The 17495-nt window shown below is 38.3% G+C and overlaps 1 protein-coding gene across 1 annotated transcript in view; it reads left to right on the top strand.

The window, feature by feature from the left end:
* The window catches only part of CXCR5 (C-X-C motif chemokine receptor 5), a 58013-nt gene extending 47443 nt beyond the window's left edge, over positions 1 to 10570 (top strand). The window contains exon 3 of the mRNA XM_044079441.1: positions 8393 to 10570. Coding sequence (XP_043935376.1) covers positions 8393 to 9460 — 1068 coding nt within the window. The 3' untranslated portion in view covers positions 9461 to 10570. The remainder of the gene's footprint in view (positions 1 to 8392) is intronic.
* The last annotated feature ends 6925 nt before the right edge of the window (positions 10571 to 17495 follow it).

Here is a 17495-nt window from a genome sequence, read left to right on the forward strand (position 1 = left end):
ACTCTACAGAAGTATACAGAGAAGATTTGTTTACTGGGCAAAACAGAATCAGGTAGGCCCCTTCTCGGCCCTGATTCATTTTGTTCTTGAATTTTTAGTGAGTTTATTTAATGGGCGTGCTAGTTCATTGACTATTAAAGTTCAAATCGCTGCCACCTCTAACTTTCATGTGGTGTTTCAGAATTCATCTCTGGCATCCTCTAAACTGTGCAAAGCCTTTTTGAAAGGTACCCTGTTACTTAGACCTCCTTATAAAGATCACATACCACCATGGGATTTAAATTTGGTACTGCAGGCCTTAACACAGTCTCCCTTTGAACTGGCAGCTAAATGTGATTTACAATTTTTGACCTGGAAAACTGTTTTTTTAGTTGCAGTTACATCTGCTGGAAGAATTTCAGAACTTCAAGCATTATCTTCTGAGCCTCCGTACTTGATTTTCCACAAGGATAGGGTCACCTTAGGTAATAATGCTTCCTTCCTAACTAAGGTGGTGTCAGAATTCAACATTAGCCAAGCCATTAACCTGCCTGTATTCTTCCCAAACTTTACAAATAAAGGAGAATATATGCCACACTTACTGGATGTTCATGGACAATTACATTTCTACCTGCACAGACAAAAAAAAAAAAAAAAAAAAATAGAAAGACAGACAAACTGTTTGTTTTGATTGCACATTACAAATTGGGCAAATCAGTTACCAAGCTAACTCTAGCCAGATGGTTGATGGATTGCATTTCATTTGTCTACAAAAAATTGAATATCCCCTCATCATACTAGGTGACTTCAATTACCCTAATATAGACTGGGAACACTACTCAAGCCCAAACACCCTAGCCCAAAAGTTCCTGGAATTCATAAACTCAAATGCCATGGAACAACTAGTCACCATCCCCACAAGAGGAGAAAACATACTTGATCTCATCATCACGAACATGGGAGCACAATGTTCAACACCGGAAGTATACCCCTCACTGGTGAGATCAGATCACAAACTAATCTTGCTGGAGGTCCTCATCCCACCCCCACCTGAAATAAAAAAGACCACAGTAAAGAACTTCTCGAAAGCCGACTTCACACTTCTAAAGACTAGTGTGGTCTCCTTTAAGGCCCCGAGCCGGCGGAAAACAGTACTCAAGCCGCTGAATCACTTACAAATGCCTTCTACCAGCACCTGCAGGACTGCATGGATAAGGCAATCCCAAGCAAAACAAAGACTCTTTGTACCAAAGGCAAGCGTCCAGTCTGGTGGACCCCAGCCATAAACAAACTCTACAACAAAAGGAGGAAGCTACTACAAGATAGAGCAAAATCCTTAAAAGGTAAGACACCCTTGATCACTATAAGTAAAAACTAAGAGCTCTCATAAAATCATCCAAAGCAAATTTTGAGAGAAAAATAGCTAAAGACTCAAAAGACAATCATAAGGCCTTCTTTAGCTATGTTAGAAACCTGGGAGGAAACTCCCAGATATGCTCAGAACTAGTTCAAAATGATGTGAAGATTACTGATCCTACAGACATTGCCAACATACTGGCTGACAGGTTCAGTGCAAACTTCTCCCCCCCAAAAGGAGAGATATCTATACCAAGCGATTGCAGCCCCCCAAACATCTCCAACGCCCAAGTGAGAACTGCTCTCTCCAAAGCAAAGAACACAGCATCCATGGGACCTGATGGTGTCCCCGGCTGTGTGCTCCACGAACTCAATGAGGAATTAAACCCACAGCTAGGACAGCTGTTTAATCATAGTCTTACCTCTGGATACGTACCCAGGGAGTGGCGCACTGCAACTGTGGTCCCACTTCACAAAGACGGTGCCTCCACCGACCCTGGAAATAACCGGCCCATTAGCTTGACAAGCCTTATCTGCAAAGCCATGGAGAGGATCATAATGGACCTCATAAATAAAGACATAGGGAATTTGCAGACTTTGGATCCATCCCAGTTTGGCTTTGTCAAAGGCAGATCATGCCTTCTAAACTTGTTTGACTTTTTCGAAACAGTCACCAAAGCCATTGATGAGGGAAAGGCAGTCCATACAGCCTACCTCGATCTGGCGAAGGCCTTCGATACAATACCCCACTCAGGTATCATTGAAAAACTCATCAGCTTAAATGTTAACCCATACATCACAAGATGGGTTGCAAACTGGCTGAGTGACAGAACCCACAGGGTCAGAGTTGCTGGCGCCATGTCAGACTCAAAGCCTGTCACAAGTGGTGTACTACATGGCTCAGTCCTGGGCCCACTCTTGTTTGGCATCTACTTTTCCGAAGTACAAGCAAACACAGGAGGGTTATGGCTGACAAAGTTTGCAGATGACTGCAAACTGGGCGTCGTAGTAGAAAACACATCTGACACAGATATCCTTCAGAAGGGTCTCACAGAAATGGATAACTGGTGCCAGAGCCATGGCCTAAAGTTAAATGCCAAAAAATGCATAGTCATACCCTTCGGGAAAAACAAGGTTACCCCTAGCTACCAAATAGGTGGCAATCCACTGAACACAGAAGAAGTTATCAGGGACCTGGGGACCCAGGTTGATAGTAGTCTGTCATTCGACACCCATGTAGCTAAAGTAGTTAGGAAGACCTTCTACATTGCCCACCTTATCATGAAGGGATTCTCATCTAGATCAAGGGAGGTCATAGTCTCCCTATACTCATCACTCATCAGACCAATGATTGAGTACAATGCCCCATTCGGAATGTATCTGACCTGACACTTGCAGCAGCTGGAGAGGCCACAAAAGTTCCTCACCAAAAGGATAAAGGGTCTCAAACATCTGTCCTATGCTGCCCGACTGAAAGAACTCCAGCTCTATTCAGTCGCACGCTTGCTCAGAGGTGACCTTTGCCTAACATACAAGGCCATGTCAAACCCAGATTTGATGAATATGCTTCACCTCAAAAAATCTATATCCGTCAGAGCCACAAGGGTGGGACACTTAAACCTCGACACGGCTATTAATAGGACGTGCTGGAGGGATAGATTCATCACCCAAAGACTCCCTATGCTGTGGAATAAAATCCCGGTATATGTGAGGCAGAGCACCTCGCTGGCCTTGTTCAAGAGAAATCTTGACCAATGGATGGGAGATCGCAGATATACCCCAGGGATTACCTCAGTGTCACTGCTCGACAGAGGCACAGCAAAATAATGGGTATAGTTCCCCATACTAAAGGGGTGGCGTAAGCCACAAAACTATGGGCTAGGCTTGTAAATGCCCTCGGGCAGATAGCCTAGTATGAACCTACAAACCTATGAACCTATGAACCAAAACCATTAAATATTCATTCAACCAAATCTATGGCTACTTCCGCTGTATTCCAGTCTAAAGCATCCATGTGCGACATATGCGCTGCTGCAACTTGGTCAAATTCTCACACCTTTATTACTCATTACAAACTAAATCTGGTCTCAAGGGGAAGAGCGGCCTTTGGCTCAACCATATTCAGGAATATCCATCTTTAAAGTCCACCTAGGAATTTAGTTAGCTGGGGACTCAGTCCCATTTGTTGAGGAATGAATGAAAATTGACATAATCAGATAAAAAAGTTATGTACTTATTCCATCTGTGTTGTCCATTTTCATTCAACTCCCCACCCATTTCTCACAAATGATTTCTGGGGGAATGAGACTATTAGGGACCCCACATGTCCCTTGTGTTGAACTCCAGTTATGGCAATTCTTTTATTGTTTCTGTCTCTCTCAAGTTGTAAATAGGATCTGACGATTTTAGGCTTAGTGCATTATGTGTAGGAAAGGAGCTCAAGAGTTTGTTGGTGGCTAAGAGTTAGTGTAATGGCCCAGTTTAGGATCCTAACCCATTAGTTGAGGAAGAATGAAAATGGACAACACAGATGGAATGTTATAGTAAGTACATAACTTTTTTTTTTTTTTTTGGCAAATCAGTGGGATGATCTGAGGAATTAAATTAGTAAATAATGCCATACATTTGAGTTTCAGACTTCATAGCCTTTAGAAACTGCATTTTAATACATGCCCTGTTATTCTAGCAACTTTCTAAGTTTATAAGAGCAATTTTTAAAATCTGTCCCTATTTTTGGGCTTTTGTACCCCCATTATGTCAGCCTTTGTCCAGATTTCTTGGGCTAAGAGGTTGAGAGGTATGAGCTCAAGCTACATCCTAACTGGTGCCACATACAGGATGATGTCAGCATTTCTAGGATCCTCTCCCTGTGATTTACCACACAGTATCACTCTGTCCTTCACCACTGGCATTTCACATCATGCAGCATCATTCTACTTAGGACTGATTATTTCCCTACAATTCTTGTTGTTCTCTATTCTGATTAATGCCGCCCCAACAGAATTGTGATTTTTCTCCTGTGGATTTAGCCCTCAGACTTGCATAATTTACTTTGTGTCAGCTACAACCTGTCTTCACACAATGCACTTGACACCAGTCCCCAGAATCTGGCGCTCGTGATTACTGCATCAGTTTTTGTCACCTGTACATAAGCTGATTTTGCTGGGTGATGTGAAGCAAATGTACTTAGCAAGACTGGACTTAACAATGAGAATCTGGTACTCCATTGCCAGTTAGCTTTTCTCCTAGTAGTTCCATCTTCTCAATTATGCTCTCCAAACAGCGAGACAGAAAGCTTCCAGACCGTTTAAGCACACTGGTCCCACCCCTGTTCCATTTTCTACTAGCTTGCTGTGACTTAATATCAAAGGCCTTGCTTAAAACTAGATACAGTGCCTCTACATGACTCCCTTTTTCACAGAAATACATCAGGCTGGAGTGCTAAGATCATGCTGTCAGATGATTAGTGCAATCTTTTTCATGTCCTTCTTCAGAACAGAAGTGAAAATAAGAGACCTGTAAGTATCATCTTTAACCTACATTTATAAAATAGACTGCCCACAGTAGACAGACGTCCTGCAGCACAGCTGCATTTAATAAGGAGAAACTATATTGTTCTGCTTCTACTTTCCTGGGAATCAAGGCCAACTTTTTAACCCCTGACTGATAGTAGCTCACCTGGACCTTGTGCCTGTCTCTCATGTCACCATTTTTCCATCTGTTCATGACTCACGACCCATATCTGCTCAACTTTTCTGTGCTGGCATTCTGCCTTTTCATTCCTTTGCAAATAAAGACAAGAAGAATTCATTTATTAATCGTACCTGAGATGCCAAACTTTCAGATATCATCCATTAAATAAAGCACCTCTCTGCTGGTTCCTCCTGTGTTTACCTAGGTGCATGAACACTTTCTGTTGGTCTCATCCCAACATCTTTATCATCTCATTCTTCAGGATTTCCTTAAGCTTTTTTTTCTGTAGCGTCCTTATACACCTTTTTCTCATCTTGTCCCTCACTTTTCATCCATTTATACATTTTCCATTTTCACTGATGACTTGCATTTATTCTTTCTCTCTCTCTTTTGTGAAGCTGGTTGTCTCTCCCCACAATTCCTTCTTCTCCTGAAAGAAATGTTATCTCCCTTTCTTACTTCTTCCTTAATACAGTCTCAGAACTATATTCCATTATGTGATGCCATATAAATAGAGGGGCACACTACATTTTTCCATAAAAATTACCTTTCAGTTCACTTCTCCAGCAGTTGCCTCCATGCTTTCTCATAATCCTTTATTCAGACTTCGTAGTATACTGCCATGGCTGCAGACATGATTTTACAATGAAAACATTGTAATTTTAGTAAGACAGAGGCAAAATAGACAAAAGAACTTGTCAGGAACAAATGTAGCTGGTTCCATGAATATAATATTATTAATGAACACTGAGCAAGGGGCTATAGTATGTTATTTTAAAAACAAGCTAGACTTTGAATAAATATGCTGTTTAGGTAAAGCTGGCCAGAAGGACTCAATTGCTATTTAAGTGTATTCTAAGAAATGGCTAGGATAGACTATGAATATATTAATCTTAGAGACCTCCTCATGACAGAAATTAGCATATGCAATGTTCTTGCCCTCTTCTGATAATTTGCCTAGCCGTCCAATGATATTACAGGGATTATGTATTTTGAGGAAGAAAGAAGGTGATCTTATTTATTTTATTTATTTATTTTACATTTGTTAACCAGGAGAGTCCGACTGGATACATGTCCATTTTCAGTGGAGGCCCGGGGAGAAAAGCTCCAGGTACATAACATATTGACATATGAACATTGTTAATGCAAAAAAGGAAGATAGTTGAGTTCTAAATACAATATAAAGATACATCACATCTTGGAAAAAAAATAACAGCAGCATATAAAAAAAAAACATAGGTCAGTTACAAAGGTGAGGCGCCTTGTTAAAAAGCGGTTAAGGATAGTGAGGTAAGAGAAGGGTAAATGATAGTGGTTAATCAGGTTTGGAACAGGGACATTGCCAGAGAGTATTGAGATGGGGTTTAAGCTTTTTTTTGAATTGTAGGAGTGAAGGTTCTGAGGTGAGCATGGTTGGTAGGGAGTTCCACATTTTACCTACAAAGTTTGAGAATATTGAATCCCCAGCAGAATTATTGGCTTTGGTAGTTTGAGCTAAGATCTTATTGGAGGAGCGTAAAGATTGCAGGTTAATATAGGGGTGAATGATGTTTTTCAGAGCTGGTGTTTTCACTGGGTGATACAGTATCTGGTGAGCCGTTTTGAGTTGGTTGAAATGGAGTTGGCTGGAAAACTCTAACCACCCTAGTTGCTTCAAGTTAGTGCAGTGGTGCGTTCTAAAGGTGGAATTTGTGGCAAATCTAGCTATGTGAATGTAACAAGAAGCAAGTTTGTTAAGGGTTGTCTTGTTTAGGTTTGTAAAAAGGGGGGAGGCATAGAAAAGAGTTGATAGTAGGTGTGTGCTGGCAATTGTAATTTTAGCGTGAGGAGTGAGAAAGTGTTTTACTTTATAGAGAGAGCCAAGCTTTTTATTGCCGGTTTTGATGGCTAGATTGAAATGGGTGTCAAATTTAAGGGAGTTATCAATGGTAACACCTAATAGCTTTGTGTGAGCTTCTGGTGATATAGTGATTCCATTGGAGGATGTACTAGAGAAGGTGGGGGGAAGAGTCTTGTTAGTGGGTGAGAAAGTAAGTAGTTTTGTTTTGTTGGGGTTGAGAACTAGTTGACGACTTGAGAACCATTTTTCTATTAGGTTGAAGGTGTCTTGGGTTGAAGCAGTGAGGTCTGCCAGGTTGGAGGCAGTGCTGATGATAGTCGAATCATCTGCATATAGAATGCATGTGGCATGGGGGGTGATTGTGGGCAGGTCATTAACAAAGATGGTGAAGAGAAGAGGGCCAAGAATAGATCCTTGGGGAACTCCAAGTGTAACAGGTAGGCATGTGGATAATTTGTCCTGCCATAGAACAGCCTGTTGCCTATTGGACAGGTAGGATTGGAACCATTTCAGCGTGGAATTGCCGAGTGATAGTTTTTTTAATGTATGGAGGAGTTGAATGTGGTTCACCATATCAAAGGCCTTGGAGAGGTCTAAGAACAGAGCAGATTATAGTTTATTATTGTTTCTGAAGTTATTGATGGTATTAGAAAAGGATAGTAGGGCTGATGTGGTACTGTGATTTGGCCTGAAGCCATGTTGGGAGTTGGCTAGAATTTTATTTTTGGTGAGGTGTTCCATCAGTTGTTTGTGGACACACTTTTCCATAATTTTGGCCTTAGATCTTAGAAATAGGAAGGTACCAAGAAAACAAAGCCTTACCACCCTACTAAATGGCGACCTGCTCTTGATACAGTACAGGCAAACAGTGTACTTCTTCTTTTCTTGGCACTGTCCATAAAATGCTAAGTGAAGAAATGCTTGACTCACACACATTATTATGTAATGTACCTTTTGGCAACATGAAGCAGCCTAAGGTAACACTGCCTGAAATAAGATGCTGGTTATCTGAAAGCAAAGTGACTGTATGTTCTTTAATAAAACTACAACATTTCTAATGACAAAATAAATCAGTGCTATCCTATTACAAACAAATAATAAAATTGACACACACACACACACACACACATATGTATGTATGTATATATATATATATATATATATATATATATATATATATATGTATATGTAAAAGAGACCATAATTCCATCGTCAAACAGTGAAAGACACTCCCCATTACTGCTCATTGCTTTAGTGGTAATCATTGCTTATTTTGTTTTACTGTTGGCTATATTCCTTCACTGATATTACCTGACTAGATATTATTCCCCCTTCTCTCCTTTCTCTGCCTCTCTTCCCTCCTGACCTGACGTTTTAGAAGCTGCTACTTTAACAAGCTGAACATGAGTGTCTTTGATTAGTGCAAATCACAGTATCCAGATAAAACTGTAGCAATAAAAATAATAGCATTTGTGAAGTTTGTGGGTCAAAAATATTAATATTACCTTGTGTTTTTTCTCCTAGCAGTTCCCAGATTATTCTCAAGATTATAGCATTGAAAATGTAAGCACCCTTCCTCATAATGACACTTCCGATGTGTATCCTGACCAGACATGTTCAGGGATATCTGCAGGAACTGGAGAAGACCTTATACACTTTCGGATGGTCTTCATGTCAGTGATCTACATAATAGTCTTCTTTTTGGGTATGGTAGGCAATGGGCTTGCTGCTTTTATAATGGTTCGCTACAAGCAGTTCAGAAGCATCACTGAGAACTACCTATTTCACCTGGCACTGGCAGACCTGCTCCTGGTGTCCACCTTTCCATTTATTGTGACACAGACCATCACAGGCTGGATCTTTGGGCAATTTCTCTGCAAAGTCATTAACTCCCTATACAAAATCAGCTTCTATTGCTGCAGTCTACTGCTGGGCTGCATTGGTTTTGATCGCTACACCTCCATTGTGCTTGCCATTCAGAAGTACAAGAAACGCAAAGCAAAATCTGTCCATATTACATGTGCATTTGTCTGGTTCCTGTGTCTGTTACTTAGCCTGCCTGAATTACACTTCTATGACCTGACCACAAAGGACAATAAAAGCAGGTGCTACTTTAATAATCCAGACTGGTGGTTAATAACACGTTTCATATATCACATCATTGGCTTCTTCATTCCCTTGGCAGTTATGTGCTACTGCTACTCTATGATTATCAAGACCTTATGTGGTTCCCAACAGTTTGAGAAGCAGAGAGCAACGAAGGTTGCACTTCTGGTTACTGGAGTGTTCTTTATCTGTTGGATCCCGTACAACATCTCTATCTTCTTAGAAACTCTGACGACCTTTGGCATCCTCAACCATGATTGCAGCTTACTGTCTGCAATTGTGGTGACAGAGAGCATTGGAATGCTGCACTGCTGTCTTAACCCTTTACTGTACGTCTTCACTGGAGTACGGTTTCGAAACCATCTGTTCCAGATATTTGTAGATGCTAGATGTCTCAGTAAAGAGTCGAAGGAAAAACTGATGAAAGGCAAACACCAAGGAAGCAGCTCTGATTCTGAAAATGGTACCTCTGTCACCATATTCTGAGCATTACTTCATCTTCCACCAGTGCATAATGCCAGCCACACAATCATTCTATTTTAGAGTTTACACAAGAATGCTTTGTAAGCCCTGCATAAAATGTTACTGCAGTTAGCACATATCACTGCTGAAAATTAATCTGATTGTTACTTGTACTTTATGGACCAAGTAAAGCTACGGGCAGTAATACTACCAAGTTCAGTGTTCTGTATGGGAAATGTCATGTGTGGATTGGTTGCCCTATGTGTAAACAACATGGGTATTAATATCACTCCAGTTCAATATATCACTTGGTTTGCATTATTTTTAATTGTACAATGATTCTAATTCTAAGTGAGTATATAACTTTCTTCTGCAGCGCACTGAGCTATCACCACAGGTTTGGAGTAAGGTAGCTAAGCATCTTTCAGCATTCTTAAATGTCATGTTATGACAGGAAGTATCGGTGTAAGCTTGTTGATGAAGCTGGAGAAGATTTATGGCTGTAGAGTTTTACTGCACATTCTTAAAATGAGAAAACTATAAAAGAAGGACAGTTGTTTAATCACAGCATGTGACGAATCATAAAAAATTGAGTTTTTCCTTTATTTTAAACTTGAAAATCCAGTAGGGAATTCACACTCTGAGACAGTAAGTGCATAACATGCAAAAAATAACAATTAAAAACAGAATACAACAAATTCAAGTAACACATGAATAGACAACATCCTGAGCATGTAACATCTGAAATGTATTGCTTTCATATCAACAAATGACTCTTGGAAATGCATTGATATGTATTCTTTGTAGTATTGATAAAATGTATATTCTCATCCTGCAAAATTGCTTTATGATAAGAAGTAATTCTGTATCTGCATGGGACATTTAACCTGATTCCATGGTGGAGGTAATTGCAGAACATAGTGAGACAGCTTGTGATTGTGCATTTTATATAAATATTTTGCAGAAATAAATAATGAGTATAAATGGCAATGGCAATTTATTTGAATTACATCAATTACTTGAGAACAATGGGTAATTTGAAAATATGAATAATATTTAATGCTGGATCATGTAGTACCTCATGCTTTTGAAAGTTTGGTGCAAGAAAGACCTCTGAGAAGTCAGTAATCCAAATTACCCTAACATGGGGCATAGACCAATAACACCTTAAATAATATCGGAAGAGTTGATATTATTTTATTTATCAGCATCATATAACCATTAATACCGTTTTAGCAAGATTTTTAAGTCACTTTCGAATTCAAAATGAAACCTAACTATTCGTACTTGAATTTTGACAAAATGGTATAACAATCTGAAACCTCCATTTTACTAGAATGACATATTATCATGCTACTCATTTCCTTATTGAACATCAATACAAGCCTCTCTAATGACAATAAAACGGTCTATGAATAATAATAAAGTCCATCCAAACCTATATAATTACAGTAGATTACTAACTTAATTAAAGAAAATGTCATTTAGTAATATTAGCAATGATTCCCATTCCTGTTTCAAATTATTATTGGGAAAAATGGTTACTGTGGTTTTACACTTTTACTAGATCTGCTGTAGAATGACATGAAACTGCCCCCCTTCTTTATTCTGCACTGCAACTAGTACAATGCGCAAATAATAATTTATATATATATATATATATATATATATATATATATATATATATATATATATATATATATATATATATATATATATATATATATGTATATGGATCCCCTTCAGAAGCTTAAAGTTTCAAAACTTTGAACTTCAAAAGGCAGAGATCATAAGATGGAAGTTTTGAAACTTCTAACATTTTGAATGGCGATTGACATACAGCACAGAATGGATATTTATCATTTTCCTCACTGTAGTGCAGTCTCAGAGTTGGTTATATTTATTTAGCAGGGGGTGTGGGGGGTGCCCTACAAAAACATAAAAAAAAAATTTTGTTTTTATTTTTTCGTTGTGTTTTTGAAGTTTCACAACTTGGATCTTATGGTCTCGGTCTTCTGAAGTAAGTTTTGAAACTTCTAGCTTCCATAGTAGATCTATCTATCTATATATATATATATATATATATATATATATGTATGTATATGTATATCTATGTATATCTATCTATAAATATATATATATATATATATATATATATATATATATCACACACACACACACACACACACACACACACACACACACACACACACAAAACCACACCCGTTTGGTGTTTCTCCTACTCCAACAGTCTTCACCAAGTGCATGGTACTACCTGTGTTCAGTATTTTACTTTACTTTTCATTTTTTTCCTTTTTAATTCTAATATGAATAAAGTTTATATCCAGGGGTCAGTGCTGTCATCTGGAAGGGACTTTAGTGTATGTATTTTATGTATGCAGTATGTGAAGTTAACATTACATTGAAATAAATGAGAAATGTGATCCATAATTTATTTTATTTGTAAGCTTTTTACATCTTTTATGCATTACATATACATGTATGTATGCAGACATACATACACATACATGTCATACACATGCAAACACTTGCAAATACTGAACAATTCACTAAAGACAATCTCACTTCTGCAATGTATACCTTCCACAGCAGTATAACGTTTGTAAGTAGGTACTCAAAAAGTAAACCTGTGATAGTTTCACAAAATGGGTGCTATAATTCTAGGTTCAAGCCACTGTTTTGCACCCTGCTCTCAGGAGCATACATATGGATGAAGAATTGAAACAAGGCTTACCATTATCCACCATTTTCCTCAACAAATAGCAAGCAAAGAGGATTTGGGGAGGCTAAATATGTACACTGCACAACAGAAGACCTATAACATGAGCTGAAAAATATTGCATTTTAAAAACCTGCATTTCCATTATAGAAATTTAACTTTTGTAAATGAACATTTGCTAGAAAAATATGAAAGCAGACAGGACAACTATTTTTTTTGTGGCCTACAGTGTCATGTCAGCACTTAATATCTAAACAATAATGTTTTACATATATGAGTATGGTTTTCCAGGCAGCAGACCCACAGATGTCTGTTAGGGGCACACATTTAGAACCTCCACTGCATGAATTTGCTATGAAGTCTGCTGGTAGATTCCTCTAAATGTTCTGGAAGCTTGACTATTGGCAACAGAGCTGCAAAATAACATTTGGACTTGAGTCACACTTTCACTTCCTCAGATCACCAGAGGTTCTGGAAGCAGCATGACTCATACGGTTCATATTTAGTAGCAGCAAAAAACTTCCTCAAAATCAGACTTAACATACCATCTTAAACTCCCTGCTTCTAAAGTTTCTGCAGCACAACTGAAGACAGGTGCATCAACTTGATGGAGAGAGAGCCAGTGAGAAAAGGATGGATAATTTACAGGCACCAGATAAGACGTTTCCCAGCTTCCTCAGGAGTATGGTCACTCTGCAGAGAGATACTCTCATGAGGATCTTCAACAATCACAGGACATTGCACTACTGCAAATAGACTTAAAGACTACAAGCATTGTACCTGTTTACAATGGGGAAGCAAGAAAATTCCAGGGAACTACAAATCTGTTAGCTTAGCAGTATTGCAGAAAAGATATGGAGAGAATTTTGAGGAATTTTGAGGAAAAATTGGTTGCTTTCTCAACCATTTCCAGGACAATAAACAATGTGGACTCATAGCCAGAAGAAGCTGATCCAGCTTCATGATAGGAGAATCTGAAACCATTTGACCTGTCCCTTGGAGGTGGCTGCTAGGAAAACTGGAGGGGTTGGGGTCCAGGGTACAGACAGAGGAAGTAGATTGTTGGATCATTGTAGAGAAGGACACTGAAAGATTTGGTAAGAATAATGATTTTGTGAAAAAGGAAAGTGTATAGTAGGGAATCACATGGTCAGCCTGAGGTCTAATGTTTGTCTGAAACATATTTAAGGGAATAGAAAACAAGACTGTTTTCTTTACTGACACAAAGATAGCTCCAGCTGTGACTCAGGATTAATTGTGACACCTTCTACATGGCCATAATTATGTATCCTTTTATCTAGTCTGAAGTAATTTCACACTTGGGAAAAGATGTCCACAATGAGATAGCTAGCACTTCACACAATCTGCTTAAATTAGCTATTAGCCAGTACTTCACATTTTTGACATCTTGAACATTTCTGTCACTGGTGATATTATAAAAAATAATGTCAGATACACTAATGTTATTCCAATTATTTCTTCATGTGGTCCAATCAGTTCCATCTGTGCTTGCCAGAACATGACTGAAAGACTTAGCATAGAGCTACGAACTTCTTATGGTGTAAAGACAAACCCAAGGAGCTGACAAATCCTAAGATGCTCATAGATCTGGTATTCCCTAACTTCAAGTTGCACTGCCTTGCTTCCTGCCTTCAAACAGACTACTAGAAGATGAACCCCATCAATGAAGCCTCATGGAATATTTCTGAAATGTAACAGTCCTTCATCTTGTCAGATCCCATTATCTCTGCAAACATCATACAGCAGGATGGCCTGTTTGCTCCCTTATTCCACGGAGACCGTCTTCTGCAAAAATCACTGAAGACAGGGGTTACTGAGGACTTATTTCTGTTTCATCCCCTGTTCATAACACAGGGAAAGGTTTATCCTCCAAGCCAATAATGAAGCCTCCAGAAGATGGAGGACTAAGGGACTGGGTATAAAGATCAATGGATTGTAGGTAATGTAATCTAGTGATCCATTCTGACTACTAAGATGGTCTTTCAAGGTAGAACTTTTAAGGGATTCTGCAAATATTAAAGTGATTACAAAGTGGTTGCATACACCGAATCAGCACTGAAGACCACCCCTCCCTTACTGCATTACTGTTGGCATCTTGAAAAGGTGATACAATTGAGAGTTATATTTATTCCAGATGCTATATGACACTGGTGGATTTAAGGGGTGGATCCCATTAAACATCTATTTTTTTCTGTAAGCAGATCTTAAGCTAAGTGTTTCTAGATAACTATGGCCTTGTGCAAAGGTGAAGTATTACCTCAGAAGAGACTGTTCTGAGATAAAGTATCTCCCCACTTACCTTCACACTCACAATATAGTTACCAGCATGTTTCTGGAGGACACTGCTAATTACATGAAGTCATCAACAGGACACAGATTCCATGGACCATGCTTGTTTAGTGGAGATGTGAAGAGGTGAGGGGGATCAACAATGTATATTTTCTGGTTATGTTCATTCTCATCTACATTTAAAACTGCTTTAAGTGATCTCTTGCAATTCCTTTGGTCTGACAAAATGCCCTTTAACAGCAGAATCATTGTTGTTGGTTAACTAAGACAAGATGGGGTGGATCAAGCATGAGTCAATCTATTAACACCTTGCACTTTTCATAAGTAAAAAAATTCATGACTGAAAGATAGAAGTCCCGTCCACCTCAGGTGATCTGCATTTCTTTAGAACAGGGCTACATAAACTAAAGTTACATAAAATTCTTAGTTAGAATGCTTCCCTGGCTGGATGAATAGAACACAATACTCCCTGTCAAGCCACTGTAAGAATTAAACTTTCTTCTGAACTAATGGGGGGCAGACTAGACATACCCATTGCTGGCGTCACTTTTTGACTCCAGATCTGTTAAATTTCAACAGAGTCATACAGATTAGTAAAAGGGGCAGTGCCTTCTTCATGCTACAGATTAACTATAGTAACCTGCTAGAGGTTAGTGACCAAGCTGGTTGTAACTTAGTTAAAAAGGAAATGTATGCATTATTTCAAAATTACAGTGATTATGCTCAGCTTCAGATGCTTAAGAGGAGGAAATTAACCAGTTTTATAAGGATCTGCAAGAACCTTTGGGAATAACACTAAAAAGATGCTGCATTCATCATAGGTGATTGGAATGTTAAAGTTGGTGGACAAAGTACAAATGTAATGAAAGGCAGGTTAAATTAAAACAAGACATAGACTAGTAGAATTTTGCAAAAATAATTCACTGGTTCTTTCAACAGACTATGACAGCTTTACACATATGGTCAATATCCAAATCAGATTGACTATATACATTTTAGTCAGACAGGAAAGACTTTTATAAAGTCAGCAAAAAACAAAGCTTGGAGCTGATTGTGGTGCAGGGATCATCTCTTATCGTAAAATGTAAAATGAAAGAAAATAAGAACAGCACTTAGGATAGTACAGAGGAGGTGAAGAATAGAGTTAAGGGATTATACCTGGTAGACAGAGTAACTGAATACTGTGGATAGTAATAATGCTAATGATTATAATAATCATGACAATGTCCTGGCAGCAGCATCCAAAATATTCCAAACCGAAAGAAGATTAAAAAAGTAAAATGCTTGTCGGGGGGGGGCTTTAGACACTGCTAAGGAAAGAAGGAGATCAAAAAGCAAAGGAGACAGGAAAACAGGTCAAACTGAATACAAAGAATAGCAGTGAGACAAATGGAAGAATACAATAAAAATGGAAGGACAAGAGAGCTGACTGAGAAGCCTGGCAATATTAAAGAAAACTACCAGATACAATATTGTAGGTGATAAAAGACAAAGATAGGCAGGACCCAACAGAAACAGAACATGGAAACAAGAAGTGGTAGGAATACGCATAACTACATAAGAAGGACCCTAACAGCACTGATACCTACAATGGCATGTTCTCTGATCTACAGCCAGACATTCTGGAGTGTGAAGTTTAAACAGCCCAAGCATATCTTGCTATCAGTAATGGAATTCCAAAAGAGTTGCTTAAAACCCTGCAAAATGATACGGTTACACCGCTGCTTAGAATTTGCTAGTAAATTTGGAAAACATGACATTGGCTAGTAGATTGGAAAAAATCAATTGTTATACCACTCACAAACAATGGAAGGCTAAAGACTGCTGAAATTAATCATTAAACAGTTGCACTTGTTTCAAATGCTAGCAATGTAATCCTCTAAATCCTGCAAGCTAAACTCCAGCAGTATATGGGCAGGGAACTCCGAAATGTACAGGTTAGTTTTAAGAGGGGCAGAGGTACCAGTTCACAACATCCTTTAGAAAAAGGAGGACAACAAGGGAATTACTGAAGAATGTTTATCTCTGCTTTATCTCTGAAGCCTTTGACTATATTGGCCATAAGAAGCTTCTTTAAGTGCTTAGAAAAAATGGGATAACGAATCGCTGTATTTTCCTCTTGAGGAATATGTATGCAGAATAAGAAGCAATAGTTAGGACCAAATATGGTAAAACTGACTGGTTCAAGACTGGGAAAGGAGTGAGGTAATGCTATATATTGTCACCCTAGTTATTCAATTTGTATGCAAAATATATCATCCAAAATACTAAGTTCGATGAATCAGATGTAGAGGACACAACCGTAATATCTGAAACTGATAAAGAGTTGAACATCCCGTTGATGAACGTGAAAGAAAAAATGAAAATGATGTCATCTTGCCCATTAACTATATAGGTAGATCAGATGCAGGAATCAAAATTAATGGGAAAAGTGCTGATAACCTCAAGAATGCAGATGATACCACTCTTGTTACCATATTATAATTGCTACTGTTTTTCTTCCTCAAAGTGTATTTACTGTGATCACTGCACTATATACCTATTATATTGTATGTACACCAGACTACTATATTGCATGTGTGACTTTGCATGGATATATTCCTAATTTTTTGTATCTGTGCCTATGTACCCATGTTATGAATGAAAAGGGTCCAAGAACCATCCCATACACCAATTAACAAATAAATAATAGTAAATAAATAATTATTTGCAAATATGTGGATACAAAGTAGAGGTAATGACAGGTTTTGTTTTCCTAGGCTCAAAGATCTCTTCAGATGGTGATAGTCATGGAATTAAAACACATTTGCATTTTAGAAAGAAAGATTTGATAAATCTGTATAAGATTTAAAAGGGCAAAGATATCACATTGTCAGCAAAGATTTGTATAGCTAAAGTATATTTTCCCAGTAGTAATGTATTTCAGTGAGACTTGGAATATAGGTAAGGCTGTGTAGTAGAAAATGAATGCTTTTCAACTGTAGTGTTGGAGAAAACCTTTGAGAATTT

Source organism: Protopterus annectens, chromosome 8.part0, assembly GCF_019279795.1.
Source record: "Protopterus annectens isolate FY-2018-M chromosome 8.part0, PAN1.0, whole genome shotgun sequence".
In the NCBI taxonomy this organism is placed as follows: Eukaryota; Metazoa; Chordata; order Ceratodontiformes; family Protopteridae; genus Protopterus; species Protopterus annectens.